This window comes from Haliotis asinina, chromosome 7 (genome assembly GCF_037392515.1).
Source record: "Haliotis asinina isolate JCU_RB_2024 chromosome 7, JCU_Hal_asi_v2, whole genome shotgun sequence".
NCBI lineage: Eukaryota > Metazoa > Mollusca > Gastropoda > Lepetellida > Haliotidae > Haliotis > Haliotis asinina.
The window spans coordinates 54771054-54788950 of NC_090286.1; the positions used below are offsets into that span (position 1 = coordinate 54771054).

A 17897-nucleotide genomic window follows, 5' to 3' on the forward strand; every position below is an offset into this window, starting at 1 on the left:
CAGGCCACCAGACCCGTGAAAGTCCGGGGTAGAATAGACCTTCAGCAGCCCATGCTTGCCATAAAAGGCGACTATGCTTGTCGCAAGAGGCGACCAACGGGATCGGATGGTCAGACTCGCTGACTTGGTTGACACGTGTCATCAGTTTCCAATTGCGCAGATCGATGCTCATGCTGTTGATCACTGGATTATCTGGTCCAGACTTGATTAATTACAGTCCGCCGCCATATAGCTGGAATATTGCTGAGTGCGGCGTAAAACTCAAGTCACTCACTCACTCACTTACAAGCCACCATTATTTGACTGCTACATATTGAGTTGTTTGTATTTCTGTCATCAATATTTCAGATATGTCACGACGACTGCGTGTCATCTGACAACACCTGATCAATGCGGTATAATGATACAAATTAATCACCTTATTAATAGTTGGCTGACTGATGCGTTACATACAGGTAATGATGTTACGACTAACACCGAAGTACTTTGTAATCAGCCGTTATACCTAAGGCATGGCGACATAACGTTTCAAGCACAAGTCTACCCCACTGAAACATTCATCCGTGACGCCGAATACCCTCGTGGGTTCATTCCCAGCATGGGTACAACACGTGATGCCTGTTTCTGGTGTTCCCCGATGTTAAATTGCTGTAATATTGCTGAAAGCTCATGCTCATTCACTTATTAAGGTATCTCGAGAAGCAGAGGAATCATGTTGTCAGCAGTGTGATCTCAGTGACAGGGAACATTTCAGATCAATAGTGACATGATCACTCTTCACTTTCACGGACTGTCATCATGCAAATCTGTACTCTTGATTAAGTCAAGATGTGAAACGTCCCCGGAAACGTTGTCGGACCCTACAGCTAAGGAAGTCTGACCGCAACCACCAAGAGTTATCTCCCGTTTCTTTATGTCCATATTCACATTTATGTTTTTGAACCCTACACGTGGCGTTACAAACCAAGAATTTTTAGCACCAGACACCAAATTATTTTTAGCAGACAATATTCAAGACCCATCGCGAGATTAATGTGGGTCAGTGTCAATAACGTGGTTTGGGGCCTACCTTTAAATGAATTGGTTCATCACATGAAAACTGCAATATTGTAACAGAGAATTGACATTTGAACTTCGTCCTAAGCTCTTCACTGGCTCAAGTCTAAATTCCTTTTGTCTCCAAGGCGTCGTTTCGGAAATGAGTGAGTGAGTGAGTTCAGTTTTACGCCCCACTCAGCAATATTCCAGCTATATGGCGGCGGTCAATGGTTTATGGCAAGCATGGGTTGCTGAAGGCCTATTCCGTTTCGGAAATGACAACAGAAGCTTCCTTTCTAATCCTCTTATCACTACTTAGCATAATTACTCGTTTTTCATGACACTGTAATACTTAGGCATAAAACTAGTCTCAAAGTGGCCTTTTTGTTCCGATATGCCATCGATATTTCCAATTAAATCAGGATATCGTAGCCATACAGCTGCAAAATGATGTTCCAACGTTTCCTGTGAACAAATAACATGGGAATCAAATGTGCTTTGTGTCGTGCACCGTGTCGTTCTTACATGAATTACAACAAAGTTATGTGACTAGTAGGATAAAAGAATGGCGACTGAATCACTTTATTGCCCCCCAAAGCCACACCATCAGTTGAATGAGCATCAACCCAAATTTGAAAACAAAGCCTCAGTGTTTTAAAACATAAATGAGTAATGATCTACGATAAAACTATGTCTTTATACTCGTGACGGAGTAAAATGCATTAAGTGACATTTCTTTCCGTCTTCATTGTAGTATGTCGAATGTGAAGGATAGACAGCAGGGTTATAACGCCATTGGCAGAACTATTGATTTGATAGCAGTCCTTCGGATCAACGTGTAAAGATGATTACACTCATGACATCATGTCTGACCATGAGAACAAATGTCATAATGAATTAATATGTACAAAGTGATGTTGATATAGAGATAACAATTATCTTGATGATTGGATATGTACGCACTGACATTGATAAACATATATGCAAAGTGATATTCATATCACTGTAACATTGATTGATTGAATTTAGTTTTACGTCCAATTCACCAATATTCCATCTATATGACTGGATTATGTAAATAATCGAGTCTGGATCAGACAGTTCCTGTGATCAATAGCATGAGCATCGATATACGCAAGTGGGCCCTTATTCTCGAAGCGTTAGTAGCCCTAAGAATTCTTAACTTTGATCGTAGCCAAGTTTGCGCTTAAGAAGTTCGTAGCGCTACGAACGTTTCGAGAATAGCTGGCCTGGTATACGATGGCAAATTCATGTCCAATTCATTGAGCCTGACCATCCGTTTCCGTTAGTTGCCTCATGGGTCACTGAAGACCAATTCTAACCCGAATCTTCACGGACCCATTCGAAATGTTTCTTACATCATGGTTGTTGCTATTCCATGCACTCTGGGAACACACGGTGCCACAACTGCTGTAACCGGTCCATCCTCATGATCTTCACGGCGCTTTTCGCTTCACATCTAATGGAGCACAGTCAGGACATTTTTATTTTATTTGCACCGTCGTTTTACGTTGAAAAATGAGATATAATCTCATCTACTGACACTGAAGTGCAATGCAGTTATACCCACCCGCTATGTCAAGGGCAACAACGTTGTCTGTGGAGAAGTCGGGAATGTGTCTTGTGAGTGAAATGTGCACGCACACAACATGTTGACATGCTTCTTGTGAATTCAAATGCAGGGGTATAGACAGGATTCGTTGTTATTCCGACATGGATGAGACGGGTTGAAATGTGAAACGGAGTAATTACCGTGAAGTTGTTTACAATACAGAAATATAGTGTTATATACTGATGGCAATATAATCAAAATTTATTGAACGCTTATTTACTTTTGCGCTTTCGGCTCAGATCTAATACTATCATGTCAAAGGTCAACGTTACTTTACGTTGGTTGCATGTTATCTACAACCTATATCATAATATGAAATACTGAACTCATTGCTTCTATTGAGTTCTATACAAAGCCTGATTATATTTTCGTTTAGAGCTATTCTAGTACAGCATCAAAAATGGTCACTTCCACACCACTGGTTAGGTTTTATAACAATACATTCCTGACAACTAATTCTCGCTAAAATATAATGTTATGAATGTCTGTTGAGTCATAGAAAACACAATGTAAAATCAAAACATTTTTTAACGACAAAATTACATATGCGACATTTCGGCATGACACGAACACAGTTATCAAGCATGTGCGACATTTCTGCATGACACTTACACAGTTATCAAGCATGTGCGACGTTTCTGCATGACACTTACACAGTTATCAAGCATGTGCGACGTTTCTGCATGACACTTACACAGTTATCAAGCATGTGCGACGTTTCTGCATGACACTTACACAGTTATCAAGCATGTGCGACATTTTGGTGTAGCTGGTAACACGGTTATCGAGCAAGTATTGACTTGGGAACCCTGTTAGTAGCTACACCGAAACTTAATCCCACCAATTTCTAAATGCAAAGAAGTCGATCTGTCTGGTCCAGACGTGATTGTTCACAGGTTGCCATGACAGTGTTGGAACATTTGCTTGATAATGTGTTCAACGTGTTCGCTTCCCTCTGCGGTAAGAAATATTCATCGCCATTTTTAATTTCCGATAGCTGCCGATCATGGCAAGACATTGACATCATATGAATAACTGGTTTGACTGGATTGTCACATTAAAGACAGTTGATGATATTGGGCATCTGTTCAAATGAAGAAGATTAACAACAAAGTATTCTTTGATATGATGTGTCCGTATCTGATTATCATTTAGGAACGGGAACAGAACAGGTATGTCAGACCTTAGATGCCTTTGAATGGAATCGAACCGGTGCCTACAGGTTAATCTATCAGAATCTTCGAACCATTCAAAAGCTTCAAAAACGGTAAATACTTTAATACCCAGCAGTATGTTCACATTTAATACTAACATAAGGATGATGCACAAATGTTTTGCAGTCGAGGGAGAAAGTCTTGACGCATGCCCTTTCAGGGGCTGATGGCGTGCATGGCTTAAATTAACCATGCAGGTCACGGGAAAACGTGTGTAAAATCACTTAAATACATTATCATAACTATGTCTGGTCAACGATTCCTTGCGTGGGGATGGATTTGTCGGAATCAAGGCATTGCGTGGGATGGGTTGGCATGTGTGCTTGGGGATGTCCATAGGAGATGGGTAATAGTATTTTATAATTAGTCACACATGGAAGTATCAACATAAGTGACGGCAAGGTGTCAGCAGTAGGACACATCCTGTATCTATAGAACGCACTGTAGGACACATTTTGCATCTGTAGAGCATAGATACTGTAGGACACATCCTGTATCTATAGCACGCACTGTAGGCTACATTTTGCATCTGCAGAACATGTATAATTCAGGACACATCCTATATCTGTAGCACGCACTATAGAACACATTTTGCATCTGTAGTACATATGTAATGTAGGGCGGACACATTCTGCCTTTATTGTAAGTGAGTTAGGGCACCTGCTGGATCTATCGTACTTGTTGTAGGATACATCATGGATCTATTGTCCGTGTTGTAGGATACATAATGAATCTATTGTACGTGCTGTAGGGTACATCCTAGATTTATCGTACGTGTTGTAGGATGCATTCTGCATTTATTGTAAGTGATTTAGGACACATGCTGGATCTATCGTGCGTGCAGTAGGACACATCATGGATCTATTGTACATCCTAGATCTGTTGCATGTACTGTCATGTAGGCCGGGTAACCCCATGAGGGCGGGTTACATACTGAACCATTACGGGCAGAACACAACAGCATGCCGTGCACTACCTTTCGTCTATCCGCTGAAAGATAACTGCTGGCCATTTCAACCAAGCTGTGGTACAGCAATGCAATTCAAGCATCGGTGATATCATTTTCAAAACATGTTCCATCAGTCACGCTCCGGTGTTGGTGTAGTCATGTATATGAATAGGGATGAAAGAGCATTTCCGGTTCAGTTAATGTCACTTCCTAGTTCGAATAAACCCATTCACTGCATCATGTCATGAACTGAGTATTTGATACTGTAGTTATTGCAAGATTTTATGAGACGAAAGGACACAAACGAAAGGCTTGTAAAGGGAAAACTATACGACAAACTGGGAGCACATGCCTGGAGAAAGACACGTGACAGACTGTACTACTTGAAACAATTTGTCAATTAATCAAAATGCTGCAGTATTTGTGGACGATCATTATGGCTGACAGTGGGTTCTACGTGAAGTATCTGAATCTATGTCGACTCATGTAAGGAAGATAGAATAACCTACTGGTTAAAGTGCTCAGCACTTCTAAGGCCCGGGTTCGATTCCCCACATAGGTCCAATGCATGAAGCTCATACCTGGTGTCCTCTGAGACAGTGTTAATAAGGCGCTAGTCATATCTATAACACAGTGGCAAATATGTCATCTTTAAGTGTGCCGCCGCTGATGTGCGCTTTCTAACGTACAAAAGTTCACTTCACACGTAATGATTTGTATGTGTTGAGGCCTATTTTGGTCTGAAGTTGCAACACAACAGGCCAGTAGACAAATAAGTGTAAACCGGATGTCCTAAGTGTTACCCCATGCGCCTGGTGGTGTTTGCCCTGATAACGGCAGGTCCGGCCACAGGACGAGCGCAAGCGATAGACTTCCTTGCTGCCGTACACAGCTACAGAGTCTGGCCTGGTGAGTACATGTAACACAACGCACTATTTTAAAGGACAGTGCTATCTCGCTGACATATGTTGTTTAACGATGCTAAATGATGGTGGTAAAATATTATTACTCATTTTTCATAGGGTTTGAGTACGGCTAAAAAGTACTGACACGGCTGAAAGGTAGTTTTGTGCTAGGATAAGAAGCGACACGTCGAATTGAGAGAGTATAGGATAATTATATTATATCTTCAGTAAAGTGTTCAAAGGTGTGCTCCCTCCCATCACTCCGCTATTTAAATATGCCAACATCAGTGATTCAGTCAATGCACCAGTGAAGCTTTCAAAATGTACCGGATTTCAGACATTGTCTGACAAATATTTTGACTTGTACCGTGTCTACACATGTTGATTCCAATGATCTCTAGCTACTTCACTTGCCTTTCCATGCGTTGTGACGGGTGTTTGTTCTGGCCTTTCGGTCAGCATTTCTTTCATCACTCTTTCACAGTTATCCATAAATCCATGATGATGAGGGAGTGACTGAGTGACTGAGTGACGTTAGTAAATAATCAAATCTGGACCAGACACTCCAGTGATCAACAAGATCATTATCGATCTATGTAGTATGGATATGATGACACGTGTCAACCAAATCAGAGTAACTGGCCACCATGATAATGACATAAACTCACGGACGAAAGAAACCTCACTTCGATTTTTCACATGCCACAAAACTACAAACTCAGATTTTGGAAATGTAACAATCATATTCGGTAAAATAATGGTTTTACAACATTCTGAATGATGAATGTGTGCAGCACTACAGACATGAATGATCACACAGTGTACAGCTGAATCAAGGACAGTTGACTGTCCGATATTCGAGCAGCATCTGTTTCATCATAAGCGTCTCTAAAGTGCAATATCGTGTGTGATCACCCCTGGCGTGTATGCAAGCCGTAGCTCTACAGTTCTCGCTCAGCCTTCAGCGATCAGTAGGCTCTGACACCATGGTGGCGAAGACGTCTAGCAACGGTCCTTCTGCTGAGCAGGTCGGCCTGATGACGTCACAGTTAGGAAACGGTTCCTCAAGTGAAGCAGTCGTAAATGACGGCCTTCCTTGGGGGTCGTGACTCTCGGGCGTCCACTTCTAGGCCTGTCAGACGTGTCACCCCTCTGTCTGTAATGGCTCACCAATCTCAGGATTGTTCGCTTATAACAGTTCATCAACCGTGCAGCATGTAATTGCGTCGCACCCAAATCCAGCATACCAATAGTACGTTCTCTCTGCTGTGATGTTAGTCTTGGCATGTTTCCTTTCTACCAAGCGATGTGATAACGGAATACATAACTTCTGTACACGTTTTATACCTCAATTCAAATTGCTTTTTACGGAGGGATTTCGCAAATTTCCGTGCAAATTTAACATTTTTACACAAATTACATAAATCTCGTACAATCCAATGTGTAATGTATGTTTGTTGCGTTCGGGCAAGCTGTTTCAACCCATTTTTTTATTTAAAAAATACAAAGGTACGATACAAGATAAAACATCTTTTTGGTGACGTTTCTTTCGCCCGTGAGTTTGCTTTGAATGAACAATCAACTTTTCTCAGGGAGATTTGTCACGATCGTGAAAACAATTTTATTGGCTGTATTTTATTATTTACAGTACATAAAGTGATGATAACATGTTATCCTTCATTATGTTCCAGTAACAGATTCTTCATGTAGCGAAATATATCTCAGAGCAGCCTTAAACAACAATCAGTAGATAATTCATACGTGTTGATATCTCCACCACACGGTTTCCATTTCCGAATCCCTATCCAATGTCTTTGTAATCATTGCCACACTAACATTTCTCATATTCCACAGTTTTAGGGTGTAATGGGCAACAAAATCACAAGAAGGAAAGGGAAATCCAAGACAAAATCGAATCCAAGTTCAGAATGTTCCTCGGCTCATGATCTGGAGGCTGCTCGCAGAAGTTTGGAACCCAACATTGGCGACGGTATGGAACCTGCTTGTATAGCTACAATCTCGAAAATAGCTAGGCTACATACCTGATATAGTATGCATTATACCCTCATGCTCTTACACCCATACTAATACGACCAAAATGCATACATAGACATAAAGCCCTCCCCATCCACAGATACAGATTTGTTATACAGATATAGAACGTATAATGGAAGGCATCGTTTTTCATGGTGCGATTGCATGAACTGTGTCTGCCGTTGAAGGAATAAAGAACAACCCCGTTTTGTTACAGAGATAAAGGACTGCACTGCCCTCTTCGACTTTGAAGGTTACCATGATTGTGACTTGGCCTTCAAGAAAGGGGATCACTTCTATCACGTTCGCGCCTTGCGGTAGGCTTACTCCATGTTTTAGTAACTTAAATCCTGTATTGGGACACTTACGCATAATATCATATTCAAATGGTTGCGGTGGATATCTTCTTATTGTTTCTGAAAACACTTTTCAAGGGATCGGGATGATTGGCTGTTGGCGACTCATTCGAATAATCGAGACCGAGGCTTCGTACCACGTGACTACGTTTCTGAAGATTCCGTGCCCAGGTAAAGAAATATGAATTCAAACCGTAAATGACGTAATATGTGATTGGTTGATGGTCTCCGAAACGGGAACCAGCTTTTCGTTAGCCGTCGAGCAGCTCACTGCATTTGTTGTCTTTGCACAATCATCGAAGCATACATGATTTTGGACTTGCTGCCTCCTTCCTGTTAGATAAATGCCTCATCAGCTAGTAATGTCGTGTATGATGTAAATATTAACATAAGATGCCCACTCGGTAGTCATGAGATTTGACTGTTTTTACTGGAAAGAAAAGGCCTCTTTACTCTTGTTTCCTAGCAAAAGATTTCCCTCTTTGAAACAGTTCAGTTTAAACACATTTCCTACTACTATAACAGTTAGGTACAGTGACGTAAATTGGTGGTTGACAGTTCTAAATATTACCCGAAGATCGATTCCCATTTCCGGTGCCCCGCCTGATAGCTTGACCACAGCAAAAAGCAGCGTATAACATAATTACCCATTCAGTTCTCAATTATGTTTGTTATAATAATTTGATATTTCAATATTGGAGTGATTGTGAGCTACAAATACCCTTGAACATGCCTCAGGAGTTACACTATCGCATTGGAAATACAGGAAACAGAATTATCTCCCTTTATTTTGTATTTCCAGCTACTACAGAACCATGGGAAAGCTCGAACGAGAACAGCTGTTGCTGAGTGAGGGAGTATTGGATGGAACATACATCATAAAACAGGCGTCATGTAAGATAATGTATATATTTACAATGATATTTAGCACGATGATGGTGGTGTTAGAATCAACAACATTTGGTACAGGTACCATTGAACATTAATATCGGGAAAAGTTGGTACTCAAGAAAATGGCTCGATTGTTTATATATTGCATTATGCAACGTATATCATGTCATCGTGACAGTGGTGGGGTGGTCTTGTGGTTAAAGCTCGTCAGGCCGAGTTCGATTCCCCACATGAATACAAAGTGTGAAGTCCGTTTCTTGAGTCCCCCGACATGATATTGCTGGAATAGTGCTAAGAGCGGTGTAAAACGCATTCACTCATCGTGACACTCCCGGTGTTCATTTCGTCAGATGGGAATGGTCAGGATGTTAATATTTATAGAATCAACGTCACAAGAAGCTCCGTTCCTTATTCAGTCTAAAAACGTATTACCAAGAACAGCCTTTAGCGGCCTTGATGACAATGGGAAACCTAAGCTGGCGTTTCAGAATTTTAAATCTAAATCTAAAGACCACAAGACCACACTGAAATTAATTTAATACTCCTCCCTTCTCGACCCTTTTTGGAAATTGGATCCGCCTATACATTTTGTAGCCGGGTGTTGATTTTATCATCAGAGTACGTCTTCTACATATTCTTAAGATTTTCGTTTCGGGTGTATATTTTGACCGCAAATGTATATTCCGAGTATGTATGTGTGTAACTTGGTATATCCTGGATACTTATTTGGCATCCATGAACATTCTGGGTATATTTTTGGCAGCTTGGTACGTCCTTGAAGTCCGCCACACAGATACAGAAAGTGGAGAGTCTCGGGTAAAAAGATACAAGATCCAAAAGGGCAGAGACAAGTGCCTCTTCATTTCTCCACAGAAAACGTTCACCTCTGTCACCCAGCTTCTGCATTATTATACAGGTATAGCTTCAACTGTGATTCACTTAGTTCACTGGCAATCAGGATCAGAATAACGAGAGCAAAAAGCTAAACTACTCGTATTATTGTGCTGGGCAGCTACAGCTACACAGGTTAATGCAGGTAGGGAGGAACACAGTGTAATCACCGGTTTGCTCTGAATGGTCATTTGTAAGAATTTTTCTTCTCCGATTTGAAATACAATAAACACAAAGACCTGTAGAGGGTACAGCTGTGTGAGTTTATTGTCGTGTTCTTTAATGCTTCTGGGACATAAAATATTTAAATGATGCATGGTTTCAGAAACTGAGGGATCCATGTGTTGCCGTCTACGAGAATGTCTTTCACCACCAAAAGAAACCGTCGGGGCCAGGGACCTTGACATCAAACCGGCGTCCCTGGTCGTCATGGATGACATCGTTAGAGGCACTTATGGACAAGTGTTCCAAGGTAATTTGGCAGCTATGTGAGTTCCGCACACTTATCTTGGCAGCTATATCACAAAAGACGTGTGACATCTAATTAAACAATGACAATCATATTCAAAGAATACGACATATGCCGGCTTGTGTGACTCGAATATATTTAGCAGGACTGTATAGCGTTAAACAACATCGTCTATAATTCCAACAGGTACGATGAAGGGAACGTTGTCCGTGGCTATCAAACTTGTGGATATGGAGATGTTTACCTCCGCAGCTCCAGACAACCTGATGCTGGAAATTAAGAGAGTTTCATTACTTCTTTCACAAAAGAGGTAAATACTGAACATGGTTTCTAAAAGGCATGTTTGAAACAGCTTGTGTCCATATCACGTAGCACACATACTACCCATCACAAGTATAGACTCACTAGTGTACATGTGGCTACTTACTTCAGGCAACTGTTCTAAACTAGATTTGGCAGAATATTCCATTTTGTTTAAAGGTACTGTTTCTGCATGAACTGATGAAGAATAAAACAAATTCGTAACTTTGAAAAGATGATTGTCATAAGTTCAGTAAATGATGAAAATCGGTGAATTTTACACTAAAACGCAGCTGTTCACATGCACGCTATTTGAAGACACGGCAACCTTTTAGCGATTTGATGCATGGTCCTCGTGCACCTTATCTGCATAAAGTTTGAAGTTGGTTCCCCCACGCTAGGGGAGAAATTCATTTTTCGATGTAACCATATATATTTACATAGCATATAGTAAATACATAAGTGAGGCTAAACTATTGATGGAGGTATAGCATTACAGATGAACTATTGGCCAGCTTACGAACATGTTGTGACTTTGACAATGCGTAGTGGTTTTCAACTGTCAAGTAGTGTCAAATAACGTATTGTCTATAGCTATAATTGCCACAAGCACACGCATATAAACTGAAGGAAGAACAGAAGAGATCCCGTGAAAGCGCAAGTGTTCCCTTACATTTTTTTCCAGGTTTTTTCAGAAGCTTTGCGATACAAAGCTTGTGATGAAACCTGGAAAAAAATAGAATAAAAAAATACAAGATTATGTGTCCTTTCGTGTGATTCCTTGTTTCTTTCCCCTAGTACACACACACACACACACACACACACACACACACACACACTCCTAGTATATATATCTGTGTCTGTGTCTGTGTCTATGTCTGTGTGTGTACGCTTAAATAACCTTTTGCAATTTACGTCCAATAGTTTCACCACATGTAACTAAAGGTTTTCTTTAGTAGCACGTCTTACCTCGTGTTACCTGGGACGTGCTATACTTACCTCATGTCAGTCCTTTGTTTGAATGGCGATAGAATGGCATGTCAATAACTGTATTGTTCAAACACACCTTCGTGTACTTAAAAGACACCCCAGCCTGTTAAAGATAGAATGTTAAACTATATTTCTATCACGTTGCACTACTATCATGCTAATGGTAGTTCCAGATTTGTACAAATACTGGGTGTCAACATGATCACCACCAACATGTTCCAGCTAGTCTCAGAGTTAATGGTTGAAGGTAACCTCAAAGACTTCCTTCGTCGGGACCAAGGGCAGACAATCCACTTCCACCAATGCGTGAAAATAGCCAACGAGGTAAACGGAATACGTAAACGTTTTTCAGTCACTTGTGAGTTTCGCAAACAAATTTTTAAATACATATGAATAAAAATTTGTTCTGAGTGATATTCAGTTGCTCTCAACAAGGAATTCGGGTGTTGGTTATATTTCTAAACTCTCTGACAACAAAAAACATACACTTGAATGCTGTCTTTCCCGAAACATACCAAAGGTCATCAAGCGTTATTCAGCTGAAAACATCCTCCAAGACTGCAAACTAAAGAACACACGTATAGAACCCGAACCAGATCACCTCTACCGAGATGTTCAGTTAGTTTTTTTGCCAGGCAGTGTTCTGTACGAAGAACGGGTTAGCCATTTTGTTCGTCAATCATGAATATTCAGCATTAATAGTGGCCAATGATGTGATCTTTTAGAATGTACATTTTTTGTGTGTAGACATATAATGTATTATAAAGTTACAAACTTGGGGTAATATTGATAGCTCCATAAGGATGAGTGAGAGACTTTCCCATGTCCACTTTGATTGTATTAATGGGTGAATTCAAGGTGTCTGGGCCTGGCTGATCACGTCTGTCTCGTGATGCCTTCAGTGTGGGTTCTCTGGTCCTGTTGTGGTTACATGTCATCATGACATTGTTCTGACATTGCAGCGCTAGCGCAGTCCACCCAGAGGCTGTATTGTCCACAAAGTGCTACACTGTGTTTCTGTTTAAGATATCCGACGGCATGGCGTTCCTTCAAAAACACAATGAAACGTTACGCTGTGGTCTGAGGTGTACCGCTGTTCTTGTCGGACAAAACCTGAGAGTCAAGATTAATTCTTTTTCACTTGTTAAAGCACCTATCACGAAAGGTATACACCTCTTCTTTCTTTTGTACAACCTTTTCTATATATACACGTTCTGTTTTGTTTTTACAGTGTTGTATGAGAATCGATGTAGTTGACACATTACAATCTTTAGCGTAATGCCAGTTTCGTATTTCCCAGTTCAACTCAAACGGGGTTTGGTACTTTAGAACATAGAATATTTAGATTTTATTCTCTTTTCATTGTATACTACTAAAATGTAAACATGTAAACATCAGAACATAGATGTAAAGAAAGGAACAAATCTTTTGCTTTGAAGCAATACATATTAAGCAGTGTATTTGTGCCGTGGATGAAGGTGAGTATTAACGGGTCACTTTCTACGTTTGGCTTACAGATTAACTGAATTGGCGTATTATTAGGGCTGACAAAAATTTAGAAAGACTCTTTGTCACATTCTTGCAGAGTACATTGGCAAATACCGTGAGTGAATCAACTGGTCAACCTGTAAGCAGGGGCAATAACCTAGTTGAATTACGCGTTACCTAGGAAGACTGCAGGTCCGTGTTCAGTTCCCAATATGAGTAAAGTGGGTAGTCCAGTTCTAGAATACTCCGTTATGATATTTCTGAAATATTACGAAACTAAACATTCATACACACACCCCAAAGCAGCATAATGTCTTCACCTTTCCGAGATAAACTTACCTGGAAATGTTTATGCAAATATTTCGGGTACTTTTAATGGGTCAGGGAACGATTACAGCTCCCATGTCGGAACAAAAACCTAACCAGGCAGGCTATGTTCAAACTAGGAGTTTAAGGATGCCTGCCTCCTCGTTCAAAAGCTTACGAGGCACTATATTTGACAATTTCCTAGTCTGTTTTTGCCGAAATAATAGCTCTAAAGCGTTTTTGTTACATTGTAAAAAGTAGTACTGCGTCAAATATAATTTCGACTATTTCGTACCTTATTGCGATCGTCGTTGTTTAAGGGGCAAGTAAATAGATCGGTTGGAGTCAGGGCCTTGATTTTCGAAGCTCTCTTAGCGCTGAGATAGTCGTAAGTGCCATTCATTAACATAAACTTACGACTATCTTAGTGCTAAGAGAGCGGACATATCCTCATGGGAATTGTCTGATCCAATAGTTTACAGACTTCTGGCAGTGGGATCAGACATTTGTATTTTGATCTGAGCATCTTTAAGACTCCCACCTTTAAGTTATATGAAATATTGTTTTAACGCTTCGGTTTATAGCCTTAAATATCCTCCGCATGTTTGACATCCCTTGCAGACAACCAAGCTCTCCGCTGGACCGCCCCTGAATGCTTAAAGGAGGATTGTGAGTTTACACCCAAGTCTGACGTCTGGTCATTCGGTGTTGTCATGTATGAGATCATCACGTTCGGAGGTCATCCGTTTATAGGTCAGTCAGTGAAGAGGGGACTATTGCATGACTCGGTGTCCATTTAATGTGTTTATCAGTCTGATATAAAATGCCTTATCATCAGTCTATGTAGCTATATATATTTTACATAAGAGTAAACTAGTTTGCGTCATGTGGTTTATTTTGAAAGTGTTTATACACCTCAAGAAACAGATTCGACAGCAAAACACACTTCCTTTCTTGAACTTCATTAACTTTTGTTAAATATCGTAGTGATCGAGGGTAGCTGGGTAGCCTTGTGGATAAAGCATTTGCTCGTCACACCGAAGACCTGGGTTCATTTCCCCAGATGGGTACAATGTGTAGAGTTCCGCTACGATATTGCTAGAATCTTGCTAAAAGCGGCTCATAATTCAGCTCACTCACTCAAAGCTGATCATTTTACATATTTCAGAGGTTGCCCCCAAGGATCTTATGGCACGAATAGCAAGCGGGTACCTGATGCTGAAGCCCGTCAGTAGGGTACCTTATGATGAGGACTTCTGGTACGGTGTCATGCTAAAGTGTTGGGACATGGACCCGCACAAGCGACCATCATTCGTGTCACTGAATGACATGCTGGGCAACTACAGGTGTCGTCTGAGTCGGGTTCCTGACTACAGCTGATCACGTGCAAAAACCAGGACACGTGAAAGATGGCAGCAGTATCCAAGTGACATCTACTTGGGCAGTATACAAGAATGAAACCCAGTCAATACGAACTCAACCGGGAATATTGATTGACAACAAAGATTGTCTGCATAAGTGAACATTGTTTAATGTTGTCAGTGTATATTATGTGTGTGTAGACGTCCATTGCAGTCATCCAGATAGAGAGTGTCCTAGTTATCGGGGTGTAACAAATATATGTATATAAAATAAAAGTGATTTCGTAGCATCTGACTGGCTAAATCGAAATCATAGGCCCCGCCCACATCTCGCTGCTGTTTCATGGCTTTCTGATCATGAACGCATATGTCTTGTGTTGTATTGTTGCAAAGAATGACATCACCCATATGCCGTACTGTTGGCTGCAGTTTTTTATGTGTAATAGAGATTAAGTAAAAACTGTGTTAAAGTATTGTTTTATTCATGACAACTGATAACTGGACAAACGCATGCGGTAGCAGGACGCATGGGAAGGAAGGTTACATTAAATTCGACACGACAGTGAACATCCGACGTCTGTGTCCCTACAGAGATGAGCGAGGATGGTTTTATGGTGAGTTTAGCAGTATAGCAAAGGAACGCACGAAGTGGGGAGTGTACACATCTGGAGAATCCAAGCTAGGAGTGTGGAGACTGGAATCACTAGGCTACCTCGATCAGAATCTCCATATATGAATGTTAGCTTTCTTATATCTAATTACATGTAAGAAATGATAATTCGTGATGCGAAATTACATATGAGTGGGCACTGTAGAGAAATACATTTCCTGGTTTTCATATCGATGACTAATCAAACGCCCGAAATATGTTCATCCCAATGCGTGCTGTTTTCAGCCTTCTTTCTTTCATATAAGGACATTGTTTCAATGTCCCACGGAAAGAATAGGAGCTTTGTACAGGGTCTGAACATGTCTGCAGCATAGACTCTCCACCCATTTCGTGGTACAAAGTTGTGATAGTATTGCATGAAATATACAAGGAGAAGCATCAAACGTTGCTAAAACACACTTTGGCGACGTGCCAAATCCGTTAGTAGTTGAAAACACAGTAACACTATCCAGTCACAGCTGGCCACAAGTAGAGATACAAACAATAAATAAGGATAAACAATAGAACCAAATATGGCTTACGCAACACCCAAACTGAATGCAGATGCAAGTGGTCGTTTTCAACTCGGAAAGAATCACTTGGTCCGAAGTTAAGAGTCATTGTTCTCTTCGTAATAACGCGCTGTGGCTGTGGCTGTGTGTATCAGCCCTGTGACTGTTCTACAGTGTGTACTACAGTGTACTATTCTGATGTAACATTCCAACTGAACTCACTGAGTGTCCTTTCATTACAAAGGTGGCGGTGAGGTAGCCCAACGGTTAATGTCTTCGATCGTCCTCCGAAGACCCGGATTCGATTCCCCACATGGGTTGCAATGTGTGAAGGCCATTTCTGGTGTCGATATTACTGAAGTATTGATGAAAGCAGGAAATGTAAATACAACCATACTCACCCATGCATTTCATTTCGAAGGTCTACCGAGTGAGTGAGTGAGTATGGGTTTGCGCCCCTTTTAGCAATGTTGCAGCGATATAACGACGTGGGGACACCGGAAATGGGCTACAATAAAGGTCTACTGCCTTTAGCGGTATAGTTTTAAATCACGTCCGCGCTCTTATGTATACTTAACATACGCACACATATTGTGCAACTGCACATGGTCATTTTGTACAAGTCATACGAAATAAATTAGACCTTTCTGAAAACACTGTCTCTGAAAATAATGGTTCATGCCTTACTGCTTGAGAGCCGCCCAAGAGTCTCGAAAGGCCAGAATCGATGAAAATTAATCTAGGCCATGTGAATAACTTTACGTGCGTAAATAATTTTAAAAATAATTTTCACAAGAAAAAATCAGCATGTGACATAAATTGTCGACGTTTTTAAGGACATACGTTTATACATAAACTAGCATGAATGACCGATTTGAAAATGCTGACTAATACAGCCCGTTGGTGAAAATAACATCAAATAATTTCTGGTGTCCCCCGTCGTGATTTTACTGGAATATTGCTGAAGTCGGCGTAAAACCATACTCACTCACTCACACAATCACTCAGATCTGAAAAATTTAATATGGCGTGAAACTCATGATCGAGGTGGCATCCAAGGACGAATTCTATTAATCACATAAACCAAGAGAATCTTTAGGCAAATAAAGGTCAAGCCAACGTTCTGTTAAATATTAATAATTTTGATCATATTAAAGGTCACATGCAACGTAAAACATAACTTTGCAGATTCTGGTACCTTTCGGTATGCACTTACCGAAACAAATCATGAAAAATGCCAATTCAACCCATAAAGTTGAAAAAATCACGATGAAAGAAAAGCCCGCGAAATCGGAGTTCAAACGTTTCACTAAATCCCCCCCCCCCCTCCTCCCCCCCCCCCCCCCCCAGCGCTGAGGGGAAAACTGGTTTCAACAGCTGTGCTGCGCTGCGTCCAAAACGCATGCGCAGTGAATAGGTTCGCGGAGCTTGAAACAGTATGCATGCCTAGCGTCTCAGGTCGTGACCAGTAGTCTAATCTTGGTTGTATACACAAACAAGTACATAATCTACTCGTTATGTAAAAAACTTGTTGATTGTGGTAAGCAGTCTCTGTCACAGAGAAAGCTCAGTGTCTGGTTTATTCACACCTATATGTCTGTTTGCCTGTCTGCTAAAGACAACATGCAATACACAGCTTCAATCATTGACCACGTGCAATTTGAACTTACGACTATACGACATGAAGAAAATAGGTTGATTTATGACTCGTGCACCCGAGTCCCGTGTCTGCCACATTATGTAATTAGGCACGTGTGATACACATGACATGTTTTTATGTCTGTGGGTTGCAAACAAACTACCAGTACATTCATTTTTTTCGGATGACTGGATCTAACCGAAACTGGTGTAAACTCAGTTTCAAGTCCTGCTTTGTACTTGGACAGATTCCAGTCACGCACTAGTTTACCA

General features: G+C 40.8%; 1 protein-coding gene across 1 annotated transcript; it reads left to right on the plus strand.

Annotated features, from left to right (window-relative positions):
* Positions 1 to 5073: 5073 nt before the first annotated feature.
* On the plus strand, positions 5074 to 15288 carry LOC137290484 (proto-oncogene tyrosine-protein kinase Yrk-like). The gene is made up of 12 exons (XM_067821455.1): positions 5074 to 5743; positions 7594 to 7729; positions 7991 to 8090; positions 8208 to 8300; positions 8932 to 9023; positions 9784 to 9936; positions 10237 to 10383; positions 10567 to 10690; positions 11838 to 11994; positions 12697 to 12835; positions 14086 to 14217; positions 14633 to 15288. Exons 2-12 carry the CDS (start codon positions 7606 to 7608, stop codon positions 14842 to 14844), a joined length of 1473 nt encoding a protein of 490 aa, XP_067677556.1. The 5' UTR covers positions 5074 to 5743; positions 7594 to 7605; the 3' UTR covers positions 14845 to 15288.
* Positions 15289 to 17897: the final 2609 nt, after the last annotated feature.